The following is a 27,345-nucleotide window of genomic DNA, read 5'->3' as shown; positions in this document are numbered from 1 at the left end:
TATGTTTTTTTTTTTTTTTTTCTCCATCTGATCTCAATTTTTTTCCAAAATGTCATTTGTGTGGAAATATTGTTTAGTCTGTAAATGGGTGTTAACAGAGGCCAGAGATGCGGAAGACCGTTGTAGAGAAAAACATATTGTAGCAGGCAGAGCAAACTCACTGTTCGTGATGTGTAAAATATTGCCAAAAAAATCCTGAATGTTAAATTGGGAGTTTATATGGATGTATCTCTGAGAGGATCTGTCTATTTTAAGAAAAGTTTAAATTGTATTTCCTTTTAATTCTGCCTCTGTATAATGTTCAAAGTCCCCATGAAATTAAAATTTTTTTTTGTATGAATATTTTAGCTTTAAGTTTATCTATAAGAACAATAACGAAATCTCGCATTTATAAGATATAAGCATTTAAAACTTACAGTCTCTATCATCAGCCAATATGGATCAACAATTTTGATGACATCACCCTGCACTTCCACTTCTCATCAAACTTTTTGTCCAATCAGATGCTCTCTAGAATCCCAAGCGTCCTGCCCCTACACTATAAATTTACGCTGAAACTTCTGCTGAAATCGGTTCATAAAGGTAGCATTTTCTGTACGATAAATACACTGTCAAATGCATCTTTACTGAGCTCAACAGCTCTGGCCCAAGCTTTGATATAAATGAAACGCTATTGGCTGCGCGTTTCGAAGCACTTCAGTGGACCTTTAAAGTAGTATTTGTTAGCGCAGCGCTGGTTTATTTATAGCGATAACCAGGGAAATGCTGTATCACTCATTGTTTCTGTTTCATCCAGGCATGTTTTATGTAGTGTAATGTCATAAAGCTTGTCAGAACATTTTATACTGTAATTAAGTATTGTAATTAAAAGATAAACTAAAAATACCTATAATTACACATTTAGGTTAAATTATCATGTCAGCCTTAATTTTTTAGGGCAGCAGTAGCTCTAAATCTATGGAGCTATCTATCTATCAAAAGATATTTTTGCCAGAGTACTGTAATTAAAAGATAAACTAAAAATTAAATAACTAATTACAGATTTTGTTTAAATTACCGTGTAAGTCTTTATTTCTTCTTTTTAGGGCAGTAGGAGCAAAAGGCTATCCGCATCAAAAGATGTAGGTCAGCCCTCAATTCAGCAAACATTTAAGAGACAAATCAAAGAAAAAAAACCACTACTCTTCCAAATATTCTGTATGTTGCTTGAAAATAAATTATATACTATTTAATGGGAAAGAAATTAGTTTTTTCCCCAGACATTTAACAATAACACATTTTAGAGCTGTAATCACAATACCGTGATATTTTTGCTTAGGTTATTATACCGTCAAATTCTCATACCGGCCCAAGACTAAATCACAACATTTGGTCAAATTGTGCAGCCCTACAAACAAGCACAGCGAACAGGTTTTGTTGTTTTTAAGGAAGTTTAGTTTTATTTTGCAGAGACGGATATTAATTCTCTTTGGAAATGTTGTTTGCGTCACATAAGTTTGGCTACTGAGTTTCTAGCTCTGACAGAGCTCGCTTGAGCTTATAACCTACATTTGACCACACACACATACACATGGCTCCATGAGTCAGTCTCCTGATGAGATGGCTCATTTTCCTCCACCACCTTGTTTTCCCTCCGCTTTTCACTTTCTCCTCCCAGCAACAGCTGACACTGAAAGACTTCCTTCATCTACACCTCTCTGGGGGAGGGGGGGTTCCCCTCCCTCCCTCCCTCCCTCCCTCTCTCTCTCTATCTGTCTTTTCCGTAGTGTTTTCAGAAGGAATGCAGCTGTAAATGAGAAAACGCTCCTGCGGAAATACCCTGCTCGGTTCTCGTGTATGAACATACATCATATCCATGAAATTCCCTGTCTGTGCTGACTCACTGTTCATCAACATTGTTTCCCCCTCCCATACATCAATTCTTGAGATCATCATAGCAAGCCTTTGGGACATGAGGCTTTTTCAGATTTACTCAACCCAAAGGTGTCACCTGGTGGGAAACCCCAGATGTCTTAATTGCATTTTTTTTTTTGAGTTTCATATAAAACAGAGTGTAGTTTTATAAGAAAAGCCTCAAGAGAAACAAGCACAAAATGGTCAGCTTGTTTAGCTCATTTATAGAGTACACTGCGATAATGTGGGTTTGCCAAAATATGTTGAGAATGCACTCCACAGCGTCAATGCGTTCCTTCGGCAAACTCATGTTAAATCAATCAGAGACTTAATAAAGTCCATCTCTGAGCATCTAAAACCCAAACCCACACAATACCAAATGCACAATGTTGAACTACATCACACACTGCAGCCACTGTGTCTGTGAAGGACATTTGGGTAGTGAGTAACTGGGTGGAGGACAGTGGAAACCACCAGACATAGCAGGTGTAGTGTTCACAGTGCTCAGTGTTTATGTAGTGTACACAGACTTCACGCTGCTCACAAATCAGATTTGGTTTTCAAATGCTGCTGTAATCTTTAGTACAAAATGTTCACACTGTCTTTTTGTAAGTGATCCATTTGTTCAGATCTGGTGTATAATTATTGGTTCCCTTAATAATTGTAATGGACAGCATGAGACAGTAGATGGGGAATGCCATGTGTGCATTATTCAGGGAATTCAGTCAGTTGTGGATACTGCACTTTGTGTATGATGTTACATGTTGCATCTTCAATTATGAAAGAAACTATTTGAAATATGACCTGATTGTCTAGACCCAGACACATTTCCATATATCAGATTTGAATTGAATTTCAGACCACATATGAATGTAGGAATGCCAAATTACATGTGACATGGGGTTTCACTGCTTAATAACCCTGCTTATCGTGGTAATCCTGTCTCTTTGGATACTGACCGCATGCACATGATTGCCATGTTCATATTAGGCTTATATTACAAATTATCAGGCTTTTAACCATAGAAACTTCCTTTAGGGTTGTGTCAGGTTCAGTGTGTCATCTAACCTAAATATATGGTCCATTCTACAGAACTGGTTCAAAGTCTGAGTTGGAAACATCTTGAAAAAAATGCTTTGTACGTATGCAAATTGTGTAATATTTAAGGTACACATTTCTAGTAATTGTGCAGTTAATTGTTGTGTTTTCAGAAAGTTTTGTCTTTGTCACTAGCGAAACAGTAATATATCATTTAATAAGAAGGGTTATATTGACCTTTTAAGATTTTGCTTACATCTACCTGGTAAATCTATTTTTTTGGTATTTTATTAAAAGTTTATAAAGGAAAAATAAAGTGTGCTTAATTGCAGAAAAAGGTGTTCAGTAGTGACATTTCTTAAAATTACACAGGTTTTCAGACCTTTTGAAATTCATTTATCTCAAAATGATGGAACCTATCTACTCACACTTTGTAGCTATAAGAGAGAGGGACACATGAATATTTCCTTATCATAAATAGAGGGGTGTGGTTAAAATCAGTCTCAGCCAATAGACTAAAACATACACCGTTTGGGTAGTGACATTTTTCAACATTGTTTTCATAAATTGAAGTTTAGGGTTTGGGACAGCCACCTCTTTATTGAAAGTACCCAATAAATGATCGTTTCATATATATTAAGCGTACTGAAAAATTTAATATTATTGTGGATTTCAAAAGGATCTTAGTAAACATTTAAGATTTGTGTTCTTAAATGCTTTTTAAATGTGTGTTGTTTTTTTTGTTTTTTTTGCACAGCAGTTTGCACCAATTCTGTAGAATGGCCCATATGTTTTATAAAGAGTTGATCATGAACTTTTTGACTCTGGAATGTTTTTTGTGTGGAATTTGGTTTAGGTTAGGTTTCAGTTCCAGATAACAACCTAAATGACTGTCTGCTTTTCCTTAGAAAAGCACTGGATCAAATATCTACCATACAGGCTGTTTGTTTGTGCTTTTGTAAGCATTTCTATCTGTTGTGTTCACCACCTGTTGCCTGCAGCAAAATTGGTGGTGGAGTAAGTGTTGAGTGCAGGTGTTTTCAGTTGAATTTCTCACTCTCTTTCTGCAGGTATAATGGCTCTCTACCCAACGGGGATCGCGGCAGAAGGAAGAGCAGGTTTGCACTCTTCAAACGACCCAAATCCAATGGCGTCAAACCCAGCACTGTACACGTAGCCTGCACCCCACAGGCTGCCAAGGTATACATACACACCCTCCACCTAGGCATTACATAGGACTATCTTAAGAGCTAGTGTCATTTTTGATTCTTGGGGAGGTTTTAAATTCAAAAACTAGGTTGGTTTGAGCTGTAATGGAACAGGGTGTGTCCACTCACACATCTGGATGCTGTTGAGCTCATGAATGACCTCTCTGTGGCTCCTTCACAAACACACACATTTATACACAAACAGCTCTTGGCCTGATTCCACAGTCAGGTTAGACTCTATTGTGCTGCCCAATAACCTTTTTTTGGCCAAATCAACATTTTTCCACATCTGCAAATAATGTATTTGTGTATACATATATATTTATATATTATATATTATTTTATTTTTAGGTAGTGATTAAAGGAGAAGTTCACATCAAGAACAAAAATGTACAGATTATGTACTAACCCCCTTGTCACCCAAGATGTTTATATCTAGCCTATCTTCAGTCGTAAATTGTGTTTTGAGGTAAATATTTCAGGATCTTTCTCCATATAGTGGACTTCTATAGTGCCCTGAGTTTGAATTTTCAAAATACAGTTTAAATGCATCTTCAAACGATCCCAAATGCAGCTGTCAACGATCCCAGGTGAGGAAGAAGGGTCTTATCTAGCGAAACTGGATATTTATTTATTTTTATTACAATTTATATACTTTTTACCCTCAAACACTCATTTTGTCTTGCTCTGCCTGAACTTTCCGGTTCAAGAACAGTTGGAGTATGTTGAAAAACTCCCATCTCATTTTCTCCCTAAACTTCAAAATCGCCCTACATCGCTGTTTTACCTTTTTTGTTAATGGTGTTTGATGATCTTTGCATGTTTACTTTGCAAACACTGGGTTGGTACTTCTGCAGTGATGTAGGATGATTTTGCAATGATTTTTGAAGTTGAGGGAGAAAATAAGATGTGACTTTTTCAACATACCCTAACTGTTTTGAACTGAAAAAAAAAAAAAAACGAGAGTTCAGGCAGAGCAAGACAAGACCTGCATTTGAAGTTAAAAAGTATATTAAAAAATAACTGATCGTTTTGCTAAATAAGACTATTCTTCCTCAGCTGTGATTATTTACAACCAGGGATTGTTTGAAGACTCATTTAAACTACATTTTAGAAGTTCAATCTCAGGGGACCATAGAAGTCCACTATATGGAGAGAAATCCTGAAATGTTTTCCTCAAAAAGCATAATTTCTGAAGAAAGAAAGACATGAACATCTTAGATGACAAGGGGGTGAGTACATTATCTGTAGATTTTTGTTCTGAAAGTGAACTCCTTTAAGTGGTGACTTCTTGGGCATATGTGTCTTGACGCATGGTATTTTATCATCTCTTCCCTTTTTCTTAGGCCATAAGTAACAAGGATCAGCACAGTATTTCCTACACGTTGTCCCGTGTACAGACAGTGGTGGTGGAGTACACTCAAGACAGCAATACAGATATGTTTCAGGTACCGACTTATTGCTGACTAAGCTGTGCTTGTCCTTTAGGACTATTTCTTGGACTCTGTTCAAAAGCGTCCATTAATCTCACTACTCAAAAGTGTCAGCCTGAAATAATGCAGTCACTAGGCAGAAAAGAGGTGGCACTAGCATCTGCTTTGAGACTGTATTTCCTACACTTTTTCTTTAATTGTGTACAGTGACAAGCTTACAAATTTCTCTGCAGTGTTTAATCTTTGCTATCTTTTTCTGCATCTCAGATTGGCCGCTCAACTGAAAGTCCTATAGATTTTGTGGTGACCGACACGGTTCCCGGGAGTCAGAGTAACTCTGACACTCAGTCAGTTCAGAGCACCATATCTCGCTTTGCATGCCGGATCATGTGTCAGCGAACGCCCCCTTATACCGCCCGCATCTATGCCGCTGGTTTCGACTCCTCCAAGAACATCTTCCTAGGGGTGAGATAACGAGGAACTGTGACTTCATCTTATGTAAAGATAGTGTATGATTTAACCTGAGAAACTAGCACTGCTTTTGAGCAGCATAAACAACTGACGTTAAGCCAAATATGTCCATATCTATAGTGAAAACAGATTTAAAGGGTTAGTTCAACCAAAAATGAAAATTAGCCTGTTATTTACTCATCCTCAAGGCATCCTAGGTGTATTTGACTTACTTCTTTCAGACGAATGTGTTTTTTCCATACAATGAAATACAGTGGGCTCTAGCATTTGGTTCAAGGTGTTTATTTGGTTTCCAGTGTTCTTCAAAATATCATCTTTTGTGTTCCAGCAGAAGAATGTCAGTCATTCAGGATTGGAATGTCATAAGTAAATGATGACTGTTTTCACATTTTTTTGGCTTACAGGAGAAAGCAGCAAAGTGGAAGACATCGGATGGACAGATGGACGGTCTGACTACTAATGGTGTGTTGGTAATGCATCCTCGCCATGGTTTCACAGAGGACTCCAAACCCGGTGTGTGGAGAGAGATTTCGGTGTGCGGAAACGTGTTCACCCTGAGAGAGACACGCTCTGCTCAGCAGCGAGGAAAAATGGTCAGTTCTCTGATGTTACACATACATAACAATACATACTCTAACACAAGGACTTCTTTACTGCATATTCAACCAGAAATCATTTATGACTGTGGAGAATTGACTATTTTTGAAAATCCAGTAAATTAAAGTGGGTTTCCTTAGCCGTGCTTTGGTTAAAGAAGTAGTTCACTTCAAAATGAACATTTCCTGATAATTTACTCACCCCAGTGTCATCTGCAATGTTCATGTCTGTCCGCCTTTCTTCATTCGAAAAGAAATTAAGGTTTTTGAGGAAAACATTCTAGGTTTTTTCTCCATATAGTGGAATTCAATAGGGATCAGCGGTTTGAAGGTCCCAATTGTAGTTTCAATGCAGCTTCAAAGGGCTCTACATTATCCCAGCCGAGGAATAAGGGTCTTATCTAGTGAAACGATCTGTCATTTTCTAAAAAAAAAAATATATAAATAAAAAATTGTATGCTTTTTAAGGACAAATGCTCATCTTGCACTAGCAAGACTTAACGCATTACATAGTCACATTGGAAAGGTTACGCGTGACATAGGTGGAAGTACCGACCCAGTGTTTACAAAGCAAACATGCTTTACAAAAAAAGGAAAAACAACTATGTCGGACAATTTTTCCTCCCTACCCTACTTTTCTGAACCGAAGTACACAGATGAAGAACTAAGCACGCAAGGATTTCCAACGTGATTATGTAATGCCTGAAGTCGCAGAGCTAGTGCAAGATAAGCATTTGTGGTTAAAAAGTATATAAATGTTTAATTTCATTAAAAAAATCACAGATCGTTTTGCTAGATAAGACTCTTATTTCTCGGCTGGTATCATGTAGAGCCCTTTGAAGCTGCAGTGAAACTTCGGATTGGACCTTCAACCCATTGAAGTCCTGGAATGTTTTCCTCAAAAACCTTCATTTCTTTGCGACTGAAGAAACAAAGACATGAACATTTTGGACGACATGGGTGTGAGAAAATTATCCAAATTTTAATTCGGGAGTGAACTAATCCTTTAACATAGTGTAAACCGTATAGCATAATCACGTACGAGTTGACGCATTTAGGTATATACCTTCATGTTGCCCAGCCCTATTAGAGACACATATTCTGTTTCAAATCAAAAGGCCATAAATATCAGGTAGTGTTTATGAAGCAGCATTTGTGAAAGGTGTAATGCAATGTCAGATGGGATTCTGAAACCGAAGCTCTGTTAAACAGTCATATGGCTTTCTGCAAGACGGGACATTGGGCATTCTGGTGCCGTTGACCGGTTGCTCTGGGACGCTGTTGCTACAGTAACGGCCCAGGCGAGACAGCTTTGCCCTGTCCAGTGTAACACAAAGCTGTAAGATGATCCAGAGTTGATCTATTAAGTGCGTCAGACAGGAGGTCCAATGAAAACTACAGCTCTCAACACTTTCCTCCTGTGCTTATAACAAGTCATTATCTTCGGTGGTTGTCTGGACAAATATAGGCCTGTAAAGACTCCTAGATATGCACAAGCCCGCAATGTGTTTGGCCACATTGAGGAACGCAAATCAAACTGCTTATGTATTCTTGTTGCACAACTCAAACACACTCTCTGATACGCATGCACTCAAGAGTCCAGCGGCTCAGAGGCGCCCCATTAATCTGGGTTGTCACAGGCAGAACAAACACACTCCTGATTGCTGTTCATGTCCTGCTCCTGAGGAGTCCTGCTGATGGCTCAGTGCTGGCTAAACATGGATCTAATGCTGCCTCAGTGCTGGGCAAACACTGCTCAACTGTGATGCTGTAGAGACGTTCAGCTTTACTGGCTCAGAAAAGATCAAGTTTAAGCCCAACTGTTCAGACTCTGGCCTGATGCTGTCGAAACAGTCAAGTGGTTCAGAAGCTGGGACATCGCATTTTGTCAGTGGGCAATTTAAATTTTTAACATGCCACCCGATTTAGATTTTTTTTTTAAATTGCCAGTACAAGTTATAGATATAGATACAGTTGAAGTCTAATGTTTACATATACCTTGCGGAATATGCAAAATGCATGTAATTTTTTTATTTAGTACTGACCTGAATAAGATATTTCACATAAAAGACGTTTACATATAGTCCACATATAGAGAAAGTAATAGTTACATTTATAAAAATTACCCAGTTTAAAAGTTTACATACACTTGATTCTTAATACTGTTGTTACCTGAATTATCCACAGTCCCTCATGAGTCCCTGAACAGTTAAACTGCCCACTGTTCTTCAGAAAAGTTCTTCAGGTTCCACAAATTCTTGGGTTTTTCAGCATTTTTGTATATTTGAACCCTTTCCTACAATGACTATGTTTTTGAGATCCATCTTTTCGAACTAAGGACAACAAAGGGACTCATATGTAACTATTATAGAAGGTTCAAACGCTCACTGATGCTTCAGAAGCAAAAAACACAATGCATTACAAGCTGGGGGGTGTAAATTTTTGAACAGAATGAAGATGTTTACTTTTCTTACTTTACCTAAATATCAATTTTTTGTTTTGTTTAATACTGCTCTTCAGAAGCTACAGGAGATACTTGCATGTTTCCCAGAAGACAAAATACATAAAATTTACCTTAATCTTCAAATTGGACTATATATAAACTTCTTTTATGTGATATATCTTATTCAGGTCAGTACTAAATAAAAAAATAACATGGATTTTGTAATAATGCATTATATTTAGGGGTGTGACGAGACACTTATTTCACGAGACGAGACGAGATTTTGGGTTCACGAGAACGAGACGGGATTTTTTAACTTTTTAAAATAAATCCTCAATGATGAAAAATATAGGGGAAAATAGTGTATTATTCAACAAAAAACACAAAATGCAAAAAAGTGTAGGTGCATTTTGATATGAACTTGTACTTTATGAAATTAAACTTATAATTGAATGAATTATATGCAGTAATAAAAATGTAAACTAATGCTGCATGATTCTGGGTAAACTGAAAAACGATTTTCTTTTATAAACTTGAGATCACGATTCTGAAGAAAAAAGGATTAGAAATCTAAACAAAATTACATAATTTACTAGTGGTTCTGAAATAATGTTCATTGCTTAAGTCTGAAAAAAATGAAGGATCCCATCTCTCAATTTATAAAGACTTGTTTCACCATTGGAATCTCTTTAATATAATTCAATGATAAATACTTTTTTTTTTAAAAACGTGCAGTTGTCGCCCTCTCCTGGCGAAGAGAATAACTGTTGCTCTACATACGTATTATACTTTCGTTTTGATCGCTACTGTAGACGATAAGTGTTAATATCCAAACTATAAGCTTTTATCCCAGTACTTATGTTATTTAAATTTCTGTAACAAAGACATAATGATGATTATGTGGTTAAAAAGACTGTTTGTGTTGCTTTCTGAAACCATAGCAGTAAGAATGCAGATTTGAATGTCTTCAATAACTTTCACATCGTAAGCGTCAGTGGAGCGCGTGAAACAGTTGTAATAGACATCGCAGAATCGTTGTCATTCATGAATAAGATCGCATGGGTGTTTGAATAGAGATCGTGATATTTTAACTATTAGTCATGCAGCTCTAATGTAAACACTGCACAATGTTTTGCCATGATATCGTCCTTCTCGCGAGACCAGTCAGATCTCGCGGGACACATCGGAATATCGCGAGATCTCGTGCCACGAGTTCTCGTCACACCCCTAATTATATTGATTAAAAGTGACAGTAAAGATTTTACATGGTTACAAAAATATATATATTTCAAATAAATGTTGTTTGTTTGAACGTTTTATTAATCAAAGAATTGTGAGAAAAATGTAGCACGGTTTCCAAAAAATATTAGGCAGCACAACTGTTTTCAACTGAAAATAATGCCCTGCCAGCATATTAGTATGATTTATCACAATGACGTCTGTCTCCTGAAAATTATGATAAAATAGAAAAGTTATTTTACAGTATTTTTCACTGAGTTTAATAAAAAAAAAAATTAACAATTTTTAGGAATATTGTTCATGCTGATTGCAAAATTTGTGAAATATGAAATTGTTAATATTTCTGTGTATAGGATAAATTTAAACAACAGTTAAACATTAAAAAGTGATTTAGAAAATAATCTTAAATTATTATTAATTGTTTTATTTTAAATGCAAGTGTGTGTGTGTGTGTGTGTGTGTGTGTATATATATATATATATATCTCATTTCTATAATGTATGTCCTCATTTGTATACATTGCATGATATTCAAGATAATACTCTATACAGAACATGTGTTATGGGACCTTTAAATGTTGAGGGCAAGGAAAACAGCGACCCAACACACTCACACGTGCACACACACATATCCATGCATGCTTGCTCAAATACAGTGTTGTATTTACACTTAATGACCTTCACATAAGTCAGCTCAGTCACTGCGCAATTCACACACCGTGTCCATACAGCTGTGTGTGTGTGTGTGTGGCTAATGCAGTATAGTGAAGGTCAGACTAAAGGCTGATCAAGGGCGGCTCTGTGAAATATGTCGCAACCATGAATTATATCATTCCAGGATGAATGTGTAAATCGCAGGGTGTGTGCATTTTGCATATATTCGTCTTGTTCTATATGTGTGCATTACATGTGCGCATAAGACAAATGTCTTAAACAGTAAATGCTTATTGCCATTGTTTAGCTTTTTTTATAATGAATGAATCATTGCTGTACAGCAAGAGTTGAGGCTTTACCGCCCCCTGCAGGCAAACTTCAAGCACTGCATCTACCGATAAGATCTGCCTGAGTAATGTGTTAAAAGCATGAGATGCACTCTGTTTATAATTAAATCCTCTTTTCTTTTCTCATTGGACTTTCTCTCTGTTTGTAGGTGGAGAATGAGACTCAAGAGTTAGTGGACGGCTCTCTGATCGATCTCTGCGGAGCGACTCTCTTGTGGCGTACAGCTGAAGGGCTTTCCCGCACTCCCACCGTCAAACACCTGGAGGCGCTCCGGCAAGAGCTGAACGCCGCTCGTCCCCAGTGCCCTGTGGGTTTCAACACCCTCGCCTTCCCCAGCATGCGGCGGAAGGACACTGTAGATGAGAAGCAACCCTGGGTCTACCTAAACTGCGGTCACGTTCACGGCTACCACAACTGGGGCAACCGCGACGCAGAGCGAGACGGAAGGGAAGGCCGCGAGCGGGAATGCCCCATGTGTCGAGCTCGTGGGCCGTACGTGCCTCTGTGGCTAGGCTGCGAGGCAGGGTTTTATCTGGATGCGGCTCCTCCTACTCACGCATTCAGTCCGTGCGGCCACGTGTGCTCAGAAAAAACAGCGGCGTATTGGAGTCAAATCCCTCTTCCTCACGGAACGCACACCTTCCACGCCGCATGTCCTTTCTGCGCCCAGCAGCTCAGCGGCGAGCAGGGATACATCAGACTGATCTTCCAGGGGCCCGTAGACTAAACACACCTACCCAGTAACCCCATTTGACAAACGTTAGTCAGGCGTTTCTTTCTGCAGTTCAGATTTGATTTTATAAAGATGACTTTTCTGCGCTCTCAGACTGTTTTTTCCTCCCTTTCTGGTTTGTAAGTGACCTTTATACTGCTTTTTCGAATACAGAGAAAAACAAAAATATATATTTTGACATAAAATGATTATAAAAGCAAAAAAAAAATTAAAGCAGAGCACATGCACACCCACATTCGAACATTCTGATTGGGTGGCTCTGCTCGTCTTTTGACGTACGGATGGTGAAATGTACAGTGTTTATTTGCTAACAGTAATACTCAGCATTACAGAGGCAATACACCATCAATGTATGTTTATAATGAGCTCAATTCATTCGATAATTCACAGCATTTCATAGAGCGACTACATTTAGATTCCAGATAACTGTTTTCCATATATGTCTAACTTAAAAAATACTTAAAGTTTTTTTATTTATACACTATCAATGTTTATCAAAGATGAAAATTTATAGGTGTGTTTTTGGAGAGTTAAGTTCTACGTAGCTGTTTTTTTTTTTTTTTTTTTTTTTCTCTTTGTTGTCTCTTTCATTCATAGGCTTCGCTTTAGCATTCAGATTTGTTCTCAAATATGTATGTTACATATAATTGTGTGAGTGAAATCTTCTCTGCAATAGTGAACCAATAAGGTCACGCTCAGAGAAATGTTCTCGCTGAATTTCACAAAGCTCAAGAGGCCTAAAAATCTTCACTTCCCTTTAAGCACAGGCCAAAACCACATGCCCTGTCAGCTAGTGTTCGCAAAATTGTGTGTGCTTAAGTGTCTTCGTAAGGTCCTTGTTTTCTCTTTGAGCTTTGTTTGGATATTTTAGGGACACTGGGAAGTATTTTCCATCCGTAGTGCGTAAAAGCAGCACTAACCTCTGGAAAAATCCTTTACCTCTTTTATAGATCCGTTTTAGTTTTCTCAGTTTGCAAAATGAGGTGTGATTAGTTTTGTACCTAAAAGCTACTGGGACCTTGATTCTAGTAGAAAGGTTCATTTTCTCCTTGTTTAGTTTAAAATAGATATTATTTTCAAAATGAATGACACTCCCCTTGTGTGCAAGAAAAGAAATAGTTTATACTTAAAATGCCATTCAAAATTTGAGGTCAGTAAGATTTTTTTTTTTTAGAGAGAAATGACACATTAAATTAATCAAATGTTACAGTAAAGATGTGTTACAACAGATTTCTATTTCAAATACAGTCTTTTATCTTTAACTTTCAGCAAATCGGCATATTAGAATGATTTCTGAAGGATCATGTGACACCGAAGACTGAAGTAATAGCTGCTGAAAAGCCTTCACAGGAATAAATTACATTTTAAATATTAAAACTGAAAATGTAATCACATGTACGCAGCTTTGGTGAACATAAGAGATGTAGAAAACAATAAAAATCCTCCTGACCTCAAACTTTTGAACAGTAGTGTATGTTTTATAAAAGCCATATGACTCTTATTCTGTGGAACACAAAGGAGATACGTTTAGTAGTCCAAGCTGCTCTTTTCCATAAAATGTGACCCTGGACCAGAAAAATGGGTCGATTTATTTTTATTTATTTTTTTTCCATTTGAGATTTATATATCTTAAAGCTGAATAAATATGCTTTGCATTGTTGTATGGTTGCTAGGACAATATTTGGCTGAGATACAACTATTTGAAAATCTGATCTAAGGGTGCAATCAAAATCAAAATACTGAGAAAATCGCCTTAAAAGTTGTCCAAGTAAGTCTTAGCAATGCATATTACTAATCAAAAATTAAGTTTTGATATTTATGGTTGGAAATTTACAAGATATCTTTATGGAACATGATTGTTGCTTAATATCCTAATGATTTTTGGCATAAAAAAAAGATAATTTTGACCTGCACTATGCTTTTTTGGCTATTGCTACAAATATACCCGTGCTACTTAAGATTGGTTTTGTGGTCCAGGGTCACATATAAGAAGACAATGAGGTTTTAATTGATGTGATAAAAGCTTAAATCTTAGTCTATTCCTCACAAAGCTATTATATTATAACCGTTGTTCCTCATCCATTTCCGTTCTATGGAAAAAGAGCAGCTCTTCTGCTTTTTTGTTCTGTGGGAGAAAGTTTGAGATTGAGCAAATTGTAGGTCCCCTTAGAGAATGAACCTCTATGTGTGTATGAGTATGCTAATATATTTGAATATGTAATGACGTTATTGACTGTTTGATTTAATGTACATGCTGTTGTATGTACTGTGCGAATGTTAAATGTGCTGTACTGTGTTACGTGTAAAATTCTGGAGAGCATTCGTTAATTCTGAAAGGTGGAGAATCCCAGGACTGTGAAGTGGATTCTCTGCCTGAGGAGTCCAAGCTCAACTTCCAGAGATCGTTCAGTTCCTGCTGTTCTGAACAGCACCCAGACACGGCAAACTGGTGCAGTTTTCACCTCAGGGAGTTTCCTCCATCCTGACCACCAGGGCTTGTGTTCATGAAGTATTTCAGATCCAGACAGCTGATCTGGGGTCTGTTGCGTGTGGGGAGATCTAGACCACACTCTGCTCAAAGTGCTATGAGCGAATATATGAAGCTTAATAATCACGCCACAGACATAATAACCCCTTACCTTAATTTGAGGATACTTTATTAGCAAAAAAAATTCTCCATCTCCTCCTGTGAGTGTTTTTTCCAAGTATTAAGCGAACATTCTAGATTTGTTAGACACATTTGACTTTTTAAGGGCATCGCTCGTTTGTCTCTGTAGAGACGGCGTGTGTAAAGGGCTTTTTTCCTTTTCATTTTCTGTTTTTGTTTGAGTTCTTTGACATGTCTTTTGTCACTTTGGTCTAACCGGTCTGCATGATCCTTGTGTGTGTGTGTGTGTGTGTGTGTGTGTGTGTGTGTGTGAGAGAGAGAGAGTGAGTGTGTGTTCTGAAAAATCAGAATGCATAAAGGCAAATGCTGAGAATGTTTCTGATCTACCATTTTGTACCAACTTTAAACAAATAAATTTTAAAAAGCATGTTGAAAGAGTTTGGGTGTTGTTTTTTCTTCACATGAGCATCTGAGGTTTAAAACGGACTCTTACCTTTATTTTTATTTAATTCATTTCTGCCTTCAAGGATTATGGTTTTAAGTAATATACAGTTGAAGTCAAAAGTTTACATACACCTAGCAGAATCTGCAAAATGTTATTTTACCAAAATAAGAGGGATCATACAAAATGCATGTTATTTTTTATTTAGTACTGACCTGAATAAGATATTTCACATAAAAGACATAGTCCACAAGAGAAAATAATAGTTGAATATATAAAAAATGACCCTGTTCAAAAGTTTACATACACTTGGTTTTTAATACTGTGTTGTTACCTGAATAATCCACAGCTGTTTTTTTTAAGAGATAGTTGATCACCTCCTCACCACCTGAGTCCCTTGTTTGTCCTGAACAGTTAAACTGCCCGCTGTTCTTCAGAAAAGTCCTTTAATCCCACAAATTCTTTGGTTTTTCATCATTTTTGTGTATTTTAACCCTTTCCAACAACGACTGTATGATTTTGAGGTCCATCTTTTCACACTGAGGACAACTAAGCGACTCATATGCAACTATTACAGAAGGTTCAAACATTCACTGATGCTTCAGAAGGCAAAGTACTAAATGAAAAAAAAAAATGATATTTAGGCAAAATAAGAAAAATGTACACATCCTCATTCCATTCAACAGTTTACACCCTTGGCTCTTAATGCATTATTTCGTTCTGGAGCATCAGTGAGCGTTTGAACCTTCTGTAATACTTGAATATGAGTGCCTCAGTTGTCCTCAGTGTGAAGAGATGGATCTTAAATTCATACAGTCATTGTTAGAAAGGGTTGAAATACACAAAAATGCTGAAAAATCCAAAGCATTTGTGGGACCTGAAGGATTTTTCTGAATAACAGCAGACAGTTTAACTGTTCAGGACAAACAAGGGACTCAAGAACAACAAAACAAAACAAAACAAACAAACAAACAAAAAAACAGCTGTGGATCATTCAGGTAACAACACAGTATTAAGTATCCAGGATGACTTAAAATCTTTTTAAAAATGATTTAAAAAATGTACTCAGTTTATATAATCAAGTACATCATAACTTTTTCAAACCCTGTTTTTAGTTTAACCTGAATCACCATTGTACACCTATAGCAGGGTTTTATATTCGGACTATTTCAGACTGGTTCTGGTAGGAACCAATGCGGAGTAGCCCAGTACCTGCGTGATTCGTCGTAGTCATAAACAGAATAAAGTAGCACCGGCAACAATGTTCTTCCGCAAAACGCGTGCAGTTCGGTTTATTAACCGCTAGAGCGGCAAAAGTCTTAATGTTGTTTTTATGATATATTTTTAATCCATCTAAGAAGTTCGCTGCATAAAGTACTTGGACTATAATAGCTATGTTTTGTTCTCCTTGAAGACTGATAATAACTTTATGTAAGTAAATTCAGTTAGGCTACATAAAAGGTCTAATTTGAATTCGAAAAGTAATTCTGATACCACTTAACGCTAACTGCTAAGTTTATATAACTGAACCCTGAAATCACAAAATGAACTGTGGTTAATATATCAACACTTAACGGCGGTTTATTGTTAAAATCACTTTTTAATGGTTTCTACGTGTTCTATTAGTCATCGTTACCACAATAGGTGGCGACGACGAATGTGTATTATGAGTGAATCATTGACTACGTTTACATGGGCAAGAATAATGCGATTATTTCCAATAATCAGAGTAAGGACTTAATCGCATTATGATGTTTACATGTCAAGAGCAAAGTTCTTCACTCCGGTTTACATGGAATTTCCATTATTCCTATTATTCCTATTGTCCGTCAATGAATTGCATTATGTTCATATCGCGCAAAGTCCAGTTTCCCAAGCTCCCTAAAAGTGTGTCGCCTTCTTCGCCGTCGTCGTCTCTAATCTACAGACAGGCGCCAGAATATTTTCTCTAACGGGGCTAACGGGGGCTAGTCCAATATGTGGGGGTGCTAAGAAAATAATCGATATTCGTGACGTAAAAGTTACTTAATGAAGAAATTGTGTCTTTTTTCTTTTTAAAGAAAAGCAGCTCTGGTAGCCTACACACCATATTTAACAGAAGTAGCCTATAATTAAAATTTTATTTAAAACAGCCTTTTAAATTATATTTAAAACTGACACGAACGAAAAAATAGACACAAACTTAAAACAAGCCCTGCATTCCAGCCCGAGCCCGACGGAGTTCCACAAATCCGCAATCAAGAGCACATGAAAGGCTAACGCATTTGCCTCACGATTGCCTAAAGATACCCGTTCCTGAAGAAGAGAGCCCATTCCATTTTTTTTATTTATCAATTTGTTGGTATTGTTTGTGAGGGCACGCAAATATACATAAATCCTTTACAGTTACGAATAACAGCTATTACTCTTACCTTTATGTGCAAAAAAAGTCAGCGTATTTTAAGATGTTTGCAATGCAAGTGATCACGCTTGCTCCTTCATGTCCAGTAAAGCGCGCGTTAGCCTCCACTCTCCGCACAGACGATAGAATATAAGTCTAACAGCGCACATACAGGTTAAACGTTTAAAACTAACATTTTGATATGCTTGAACTCTTTAATATCTATTGATTTTATTTTAGGCAAGTCGTGATGATTTAAGAAAGCTAAATTGATCAAGCATATGAACTCACCATCCGCTGCTGGTCGCTTCTTTAAAAAAAAAAAAAAACTTAGCCTATATTTAACGAAAAAAAATGCTTTAAAATTTTTTCTAAATTAACTAAAAAAAAAACCTGAAACGAAATATAATTACATTGTCATTTGGCCTATATACAAAACTGAACTATTTTAATAGCTAAAAAAATGGTAGTATAAGCTGTTTTGGGAGAAGTGGCCAAAAAGACGATCTTGGGTCGGAGTCTGGCCAGTCTCTTACCAAGAATTATGCCAAGAGCTGGGCTAGATTTTAGGCCTATTCAGGGCTCTATACACAAAGCAACGAAAAAACCTGTTACATGCAAAGGAAAGACTTCAAAGCTGGACAGCACCATGCGCTCCGTGAGACTGGGTTGTGCGCTCAACATTAACACAATTCATATGAATGCGTAATTCAACTGTGTATACTTTACACTTACAAAAAATTAAATGAACGGCACGTCTCAATCTTAGTGATTATGTAATGGATTAAATGTAGCCTAATGCACGAAACTGCGCTCACATGACGCGTGGAAGAATACTGTGACAAACAGCACGAGACAGCAGTACTCCTCTATCTCAGCTGGTTGGGGCGGCTAAACCGAGATATTCAAAATTCTAACGGGGCTATAGCCCCCTAGCCCCTTTGTAGAGCAGTCCCTGTCTGCAAGTGCGTGGCTCGTCATTCGTGTAAGTCAGGAGCGCGTGCAAAGGTCAAAAGCGGCAATACTGCGATTAAGGTGTTTACATGCCGGTATACTTCGATTAAAATCGGCGTGCGCCACCTATGTTAATACGATTATGCTTGCTGCGATTATGAGCTTAATCGCATTATTATAATCGAAGTATTGCGTTTACATGGGGAAAAGTTTAATCGCAATATTGCCAAAATCTCATTATAATCGCATTAAGAGGGTCCATGTAAATGCACTCATTGAATCATTCAACGGTTGGTGTGCTTTCTTTGGCTTCGTGTGGAAAGGTTTTCGATGACGGTGCAAAAACAAAGTAGCTGTCCTTATAATGCCTAAAATGTAAGTTATTCATATATAAACTTCTTGTTTATTGAACTGTTGTATAAAAACAACAACACACTGCACGTATATACTAAATACTGCTTTACAGAAATGTTTTAGAGAGCTAAAGAACAGGAAGAAGTCTAAGTAGCTTTGTGATAATGTAAAATAATACATTCTCACAAAGCTAAGATACTTAATACTTCTTTCTGGTGTTGTGTTTTAAGTAGTAAAACTACTTAATCCATTTAATTTACTGCTGGAATTATGTTACCTTCTAAACATATTCAGGCCTCCTTTTTGCGGATTATTTTAGTTCTCTCAACCATTCAATTAAAATTCTATTGCCTTCTGGTGTGTGAAAGCGATGGCCAACAAGGTGGCCACAGGGTGGCAGCATAATAAGACTTTTCCTAATGTCATGATTTATTTTTTTCTTCGAAGCTGTTTTGAGTTGAATGAAGGCTCTAAAAAGACATGTAGCATAAACGAGACTTACACCTAATCAGTAAGGAATTTGTATGTCAGTATTCAAAGACCCCATAAAATTGTAAGGAGTAGTTTGCCTGGGAGGTAAGTCTATTTCAGTTAACCCCAAATCAGATTTCAGGGGATTTTCTGGCATTATAATCTGTCGAGTCAGAACATAGTCAAGGAAGTCTGGAATACCACAGCTAGGCTCAAGTTTCTCACCAAAGAGCCTTTTTTGTGTTTTGATAGGTCTGTACTTACATAAGTGGCCTCTTTGTCAGCAGAATAAGGGCAGCAGCCAAAATCAAGTCATGTGATGTCCTTCAGGGATACAGTACTACAACAGCAGTGTGTGTGATGTTTCAACGCAGATGTGAGTACAACCCAAATTCCCATCAAACCTTTGATTGTGCTACTTATCAGACAACCCGTAAAATAAGATTAAAAACAGTGCCTATTATATAATATCTTCAGTTTAAGCAGCCAACATAGAGAAACCCAAACTGGATTACAGTTTGAAACAGGAATACTTTTCCAAATCTCCCTCAGATAGGCCTCGTGCTAATGGGGAAACTTTTTACTTGGTTACAAAAAAGAAAAAGGTGACTCTCCTTACTCATTCTTAATTAAAAAAATCAATTTTCTAATTAATTTGCAAGTAATTTAAACTTTGTAAATAGATTAGTAGCAATCTGACAGCATGCTTAATCATCTATTTAATCATCTTCACACCCTTTTTTTCCAATTCCATTTGTTCGTCTTGCTTCATATACGACCCCCTAAACCAAAAATGTATGCATCAACATGTCAGCATGGCATTTGAGGTTAATAGTCCCCATAACCCTCATTACTAACCTGAAACAGCATCATAAAAGCCCCATATAGTCATGCTGAGTTAACAGTGTGTTCAGAGGTGTTCTCAGCTGAAACTGATATTGATTTCACTCGGATTGTTATTATTGGAGCAGCAAAATGCATTGTGCACAATGACGCTGGCATTTGAATTAGGATGTTTTGGATTTGATTTGTGGTTTGTGGTAGATGCATTTACATGTCAAAATCAATAATGTTAGCCCATCACTGCTACAGCAACACAGTTCACCGACGTGTGATGCTAAAAGAGAAAAATCACTCACTGTTCTTGTCTGGAAAATGTTTAGATACCTTCTAGATGGATGTTATTGTTTTTTTATTGACTTTTTAATTGGATCTTTTGAAGCTGTATTTAATTAGTTAAAAATTACTTATTAAATTATGAAAGTATGATTATTCATTTGCAATTTGCAAAGTACTTCTAGAATAGTTAAAAAATAGTAAAAAAAATGTGTTCAGCAGTATTTTCATCTACACCAGTCAAAAGTTTTTGAACAGTTAGATTCTTCAATGTTTTTAAAGAAGTCTTTTCTGCTCACCAAGCCTGCATTCATTTGCTCCAGCAAAACAGTAAATTTTTCAATTATTTTTGCTATTTAAAATAACTGTTTTCTATTTGAATATATTCTAAAATGTAATTTATTTCTGTGATTAAAGCTAAATTAATATATATATATTTTTTTTTTACTTATTGTTTTTTGGGGGAAATATAGAAATTAATACTTTTATTTAGCTTTAAATTGATTAAAAGTAACATTTATAATGTTACAAAAGGTTTCTATTTTAGATAAATGCCGCTCTTAACTTTCTATACATCAAAGATACCTGAAAATATTCTACTCCGCTGTTTTCAACATAATAATATTAATAATAATACATGTTTTTTGAGAAGCAAATCAGAATATTAAAATCATTTCTGAAGGATCATGTGACTAGAGTAATGATCCTAAAAATTCAGCTTTGAAATCACAGGAATAAATTACATTTTAAAATATGTGCAAATAGAAAACAGTTATTTTAAATAGTAAAAATATTTCAAAATTGTACTGTTTTTGCTGTACTTTGGATCAAATAAATGCAGGCTTGGTGAGCAGACTTAAACCATTAAAAATTGTACTGTTCAAAAACTTTTGACTGGTAGTGTACAGTCGTGACCAAAAGTTTTGAGAATTACATAAATATTGGAAATTGGAAAAGTTGCTGCTTAAGTTTTTATAATAGCAATTTGCATATACTCCAGAATGTTATGAAGAGTGATCAGATGAATTGCATAGTCCTTCTTTGCCATGAAAATTAACTTAATCCCAAAAAAAACTTTCCACTGCATTTCATTGCTGTCATTAAAGGACCTGCTGAGATCATTTCAGTAATCGTCTTGTTAACTCAGGTGAGAATGTTGACGAGCACAAGGCTGGAGATCATTATGTCAGGCTGATTGGGTTAGAATGGCAGACTTGACATGTTAAAAGGAGGGTGATGCTTGAAATCATTGTTCTTCCATTGTTAACCATGGTGACCTGCAAAGAAACGCGTGCAGCCATCATTGCGTTGCATAAAAATGGCTTCACAGGCAAGGATATTGTGGCTACTAAGATTGCACCTAAATCAACAATTTATAGGATCAAGAACTTCAAGGAAAGAGGTTCAATTCTTGTTAAGAAGGCTTCAGGGCGTCCAAGAAAGTCCAGCAAGTGGCAGGATCGTCTCCTAAAGAGGATTCAGCTGCGGGATTGGAGTGCCACCAGTGCAGAGCTTGCTCAGGAATGGCAGCAGGCAGGTGTGAGCGCATCTGCACGCACAGTGAGGCCAAGACTTTTGGAAGATGGCCTGGTGTCAAGAAGGGCAGCAAAGAAGCCACTTCTCTCCAAAAAAAACATCAGGGACAGATTGATCTTCTGCAAAAAGTATGGCGAATGGACTGCTGAGGACTGGGGCAAAGTCATATTCTCCGATGAAGCCTCTTTCCGATTGTTTGGGGCATCTGGAAAAAGGCTTGTCCGGAGAAGAAAAGGTGAGTGCTACCATCAGTCCTGTGTCATGCCAACAGTAAAGCATCCTGGGACCATTCATGTGTGGGGTTGCTTCTCATCCAAGAGAGTGGGCTCACTCACAATTTTGCCCAAAAACACAGCCATGAATAAAGAATGGTACCAAAACACCCTCCAACAGCAACTTCTTCCAACAATCCAACAACAGTTTGGTGAAGAACAATGCATTTTCCAGCACGATGGAGCACCGTGCCATAAGGCAAAAGTGATAACTAAGTGGCTCGGGGACCAAAACGTTGACATTTTGGGTCCATGGCCTGGAAACTCCCCAGATCTTAAAACTTGTGGTCAATCCTCAAGAGGCGGGTGGACAAACAAAAACCCACTAATTCTGACAAACTCCAAGAAGTGATTATGAAAGAATGGGTTGCTATCAGTCAGGATTTGGCCCAGAAGTTGATTGAGAGCATGCCCAGTCGAATTGCAGAGGTCCTGAAAAAGAAGGGCCAACACTGCAAATACTGACTCTTTGCATAAATGTCATGCAATTGTCGATAAAAACCTTTGAAACGTATGAAGTGCTTGTAATTACATTACAGTACATCACAGAAACAACTGAAACAAAGAACTAAAAGCAGTTTAGCAGCAAACTTTGTGAAAACTAATATTTGTGTCATTCTCAAAACTTTTGGCCACGACTGTATATTACAGAAATTGTCATTGAGAATTGAGTATTAAAAAACCAAGATGGATCATGATGCACAAAGAATCTTTTTGTAATTTAATTATTACTCTTTGAATAATTTTCACATACCTCTAAAAAATACAGGCTATTTGATTTTAAGAAGTAAATTACTGCTACTGAACCAATTTGCCTCATGCATTCCCGTGCAAATGATTCAAGTGTTTTTCTAGTTAGACCCCTACTAACCACTAATAACTACCACCATACTCTGGAAAGCAGCTGTTGTTATCACATCAGAAGAGGATGTGTCAAACCCATTTCCTGTTTTTGCTTCTAATGAGTTCAACTTGTGACACTATTACAGTGTTTGCCAAAAAAACATTTCATCCCCCCTGTGGTTCTGTTATGCTGCAAAATAAGAAAAGGATATGTGACAGGAACTGTTTTCAGTCCAAAACACTGTAGTCTGGAGTAGAAAACCCATCGAAAATTTTTGCATTTAGATTACTGTAACTAACACGCAGACTTAGAGTTAATCTTAAAAAAAAAACAGTAAATTAATAACATGGATTAAATGGAATCTTTAGCAGATCTTAAAATAACTACCAATTTTCATACTATACATTATAATGCTGCTTAAATTCACTTCAGGGCCCGTATTCATAAAGAGTTGCTCCTAGTGACAAAATTCTAAGAGAATTCTTAGAAAAGTGGGCGTTTTCCCTTAAAATTAAAGAAAAGATCCTAGTAAAGAAAAAAGTAATTCAGAAAGAATCTTAACCCTTAAAAGAGGTCTTAAGGTCCAAATTGTTAGGAGTAGGGAAGAGGACTTTTAAGAGGCTTAAGAGTTTCTTTAGCAGTGGATAACACTGACAAAACATGAGGAGGGCAATGCAATATTTGCACACAATGCATGACAGTGATTTCACTGATGCTACACATGAGATTGTGCAGAGATAATGTTTGTGACTTATTTTGTTAGAGACATACTAACATCTCTGACATAGTGCAGAAATGGAAGAAATCACTACATTTATTACATGAACTTATTTGGCAACTGGAAACAATGCAACTATGCAGCAGTAATAATTTGGGTATGTTCACAACCTTCTATAAGCAAAGAGATCACACAAACAATTACAGCACTTTCACAACCTTAATGTGCTGCTGTTCATTACCTATCAAATACATTAAATACAACATTAACAGCGTGGTAAACAAAAATATATATAAACATATAAAATATATAAACTTACATAATATGTGTGTTGCGGTAAAACAGGAAAAATGATGCCTATAATTTCAAAGTGAAGGCTTAAACTAGACCCTACACTTAAAAGTACTCTTTTATTTCCTTCTTGGACAACCAACCAATCACAGTCTTTAAAATGCTGTGTCATTGCTAGCAACGGGGTCGACCCCGCCTCCACACTAAGATAAAAGTTTTTGTCTTTTCTTTGCTCAGAGTTGCTCTTAGATTGATCCTGAATCACTCTTAAGCTAAAACTCCTACGTAGGAGTTTTTAAGCTAAAATAAAAGCTTTCTGAGAGGATTCTTAGAATCTTTATGAATATGGGCCCAGATATTTAAGTGTTATTTTTAGTGATTTGTTTATTAATTATAATACCAGTGCATCCCTTTTGGCCACAGTTTTGGCCATGTCATTTGTACAGTACATAGTTTAACATTTTGTCACTGCAAAAGATGACAATCTCAGGATCTCTTTGATCTTAAATCACCAATGTGTGTGTGTCCTGCTCCGTGTGCAGGTTATTAACAGCGAGTTTAATGCTTGGCTGCTTTCACATTAACAGACCAGTGGAACACAATAACCTCCTGCCTCCAGGGAGTCTGGAAGACCTTGCATACAGCCTTCATTCACTGCGGCAACAGCAGACACTCTTTTTACTTTCCTCTCGTTTTTTACTCCTACTTTAGATAGATTTAGATTTAATTTCCAGTGAACTTCTGTGAAATCCACTTGAGCAGAAATGAAGATACACAAACTGTTCCATATTGCACTTTATTTAGCTCCGCAGAACTTTCAGGATCTAGAACAGGTTCTAGAACACAAAGACAGAATCGTCAGCCTTCACCGTTGCAGAACGCTTATTGCTTTGCACTCTTTCTTTCACATTTTCGAGCGAGGACGCTGACCCCGAAGGGTCAGTCTGTGATGCCATAGACACAACAAGAGAAATACTGCATTCTCAGAGTAGAAAACTAAAACAAAACACAACAATGAGGTTTGTGTTACATATAGAAAATTCAAGGACCACTAAAGGACAGAAGACTAAAATGAAAAACACACAAACTACTACAAAAATGATGTCTCTGGAATGGTGTGGAAGTTGTATGGTCTTCACTGATGGAGCACCACTGATGGAGGCTCTGAGAGTGGCAGGTGTAAGTTTGGTCATGTGATTTGGCATCAAGGTCACATGACACAGAGGTGTCGGTGCTCTAGGATCTGCAGGTTCCCAGACAATCTTGTTTTCCTTCGTGGAACTGGCCGGAGTGTCGATTGTGTGGTGATTGGTTATGATGATGAGGACAGTGACAGGTGTTGGTCGGTCATGTGATTCTGCATCCAGGTCACACGACACAAGGCATCAGTGGTCCAGGATTCGAAGGTTTCCAGACACTATTTTATTTTCCAACATAGAGCCAGCAGGAATGTCGATTCGGTCTCCGTGGTTGGCTATGATGATGACGGTTCCCTGTCGAGCACAGGAATAATCAGGCTGTACAACATCCTGCAAAAACTGATTGCAGAATCAATTTTTTTCAGATGTTCCTTGCTCTTACCTTAAGAGAAACTTGCTTTCCGAACGTCACATCACCAGACACTGTCAAGTGATCCAGCTCTAGCATGTCTGGAATGCTCTCAAAGCGTGTGAGATATTCCTGAACCTAAAGGACAAAAAGGAAACTGGATCAAGGCTTTACCCATCTGTTCAAAGATATTTTTCTTTAGACAATCCAAAAGCTGCACTCTTAAAAATAAAGGTTTCAAAAGGGTGTTTTTGCAGTGATGCCATAGAAGAACCTTTCAGTGAACAGTTCTTAAAAGAGCCATTTTGAAGAACATTTTTAAATTCTAAAGAACCTTTTTTCTATAATGAACCTTTTCTGCATTTGAAAGGTTCCATGGATGTTCAAAAACCTTTATTTTTAAGTGTGTGATCATGAGGATGTCCTAATTTTTAAATCTTAGTGGGTTTCTGGCTGGCAGATTTGGTTGTCTTGAAATACTAGTGAGCTCATGCTTACAAACTGTGCACACCAAGTGATTTGAATGGATCATTTGTTGTAAATGGTACCTTGGTAAAGGAGCTGCCCAGTTTGACGTGTGGAGTTGTGGGAAACTCGCGCCTCTCGCTCATGGTCAGAGACCCTGCCTCCAGGCTGTACAGGTTAGACATAACCAGTAGGAGGTCAGATGTGGTTTTGACAGGCAGGAAGCGGCTGCGAGGCACGCTGATGCCCAAGGCGTTATCAAAGCACTTGATGGCAGCACCCACCGCAGTCTCAAGCTGAATGACATTCAAACCCCCATCTATAGTCTGAGAGAGAGAGAGAGAGAGAGGGAGAAAATGATTTTAAACAAGAAATTTCCAGCAACTATATGAACAAATTAAATGGAGTCTCAAGTTTGCTAATTCGATCAGTGTCCTAGAAATATTACATTTATTAATAATATACATTTCTCAAAATCTTAAAGTCTGTGTAAAGCAATACTAAATTTGTGTCCTAAGTTTGTCACACCAAAGAAAAAATGTGTTATTAACCACCCAGCCAAATTTTAATTATATAAAAGGCAAGTAAATAAAGTAAGTTATCAAAATCAGAAATGCACAGTATTCTCTCAAATGCTGGGGGTGTGTCACACCCACTGGCGCCGCTTCTCTCAACTGTCATATACCGCTACAGCCTGAAAGGATGACTGAGCTAAATTATCGCAACCAGGTAATATGCATTTACGTAATGAAGGCACAGCTAGCTAGCAAACTGTAGGCTGTAGTAGCTAACGTTAATGACCAACTCTCAGTTGAGCAGGTGAATCACTAATGGTAATGCGCTCTAGTTATTATAGTGTTTAGGGAGGGCCCATGCTCAGTGGCTCCAGTGCGTCATCAAGACATGATTTCAGGCCCGCCTAAAAATCCTGAACAAAAAAAAAAAAAAAAAGTGAAAAACTGTTTAACGGTGTAACTTCACAATTCAATACTACACAATTCACAGTCTTTGTAACATGTTTTCAGCAATACATTTCTAACATTATAGACCAATTTAGAGTAGACGTCACAGTTACGTCACTTCCAGCTGCGTGCGCATTGTGGTGGCAGAAAAACACTGGCAACAACTGGAGGGAAAGGTGTAAAATCCATGGAATAAGAGGAAAAATGTATTGTTGTGCCTTTGGATGTCAGAATCGGAATGCAAATCATTTTTTAGAATACTGTCATTAAAGATGACATTTGAACCTAAACACAGATGTTTAAACGGCAGACTAATGGATGGAATCTAC

The 27,345-nt window shown here is 37.2% G+C and overlaps 2 protein-coding genes across 3 annotated transcripts in view; one reads left to right on the top strand and one right to left on the bottom strand.

The window, feature by feature from the left end:
• peli1b (pellino E3 ubiquitin protein ligase 1b) overlaps positions 1–15,098 on the top strand; it is a 51,510-nt gene extending 36,412 nt beyond the window's left edge. Inside the window, exons 3-7 of the mRNA XM_073826651.1 lie at positions 4,002–4,131; positions 5,486–5,587; positions 5,840–6,037; positions 6,448–6,636; positions 11,471–15,098. Coding sequence (XP_073682752.1) covers positions 4,002–4,131; positions 5,486–5,587; positions 5,840–6,037; positions 6,448–6,636; positions 11,471–12,049 — 1,198 coding nt within the window. The 3' untranslated portion in view covers positions 12,050–15,098. The remainder of the gene's footprint in view (positions 1–4,001; positions 4,132–5,485; positions 5,588–5,839; positions 6,038–6,447; positions 6,637–11,470) is intronic.
• A 9,723-nt stretch (positions 15,099–24,821) lies between these two features.
• Positions 24,822–27,345, bottom strand: part of LOC141295533 (UTP--glucose-1-phosphate uridylyltransferase) — a 40,304-nt gene continuing 37,780 nt past the window's right edge. For both annotated transcript variants that reach the window (XM_073826757.1, XM_073826756.1), the window contains exons 8-10: positions 26,138–26,380; positions 25,623–25,727; positions 24,822–25,534 (exon numbers count right to left, since the gene is read on the bottom strand). In XM_073826757.1, the coding sequence (XP_073682858.1) occupies positions 25,427–25,534; positions 25,623–25,727; positions 26,138–26,380 (456 nt within the window). In that variant the 3' untranslated portion in view covers positions 24,822–25,426. The remainder of the gene's footprint in view (positions 25,535–25,622; positions 25,728–26,137; positions 26,381–27,345) is intronic.

This window comes from Garra rufa, chromosome 21 (assembly GCF_049309525.1).
Source record: "Garra rufa chromosome 21, GarRuf1.0, whole genome shotgun sequence".
Lineage (NCBI taxonomy): Eukaryota > Metazoa > Chordata > Actinopteri > Cypriniformes > Cyprinidae > Garra > Garra rufa.
The sequence above is the reverse complement of the archived record's forward strand: the minus strand, read 5'-3'. Positions and strand labels throughout refer to the sequence as shown.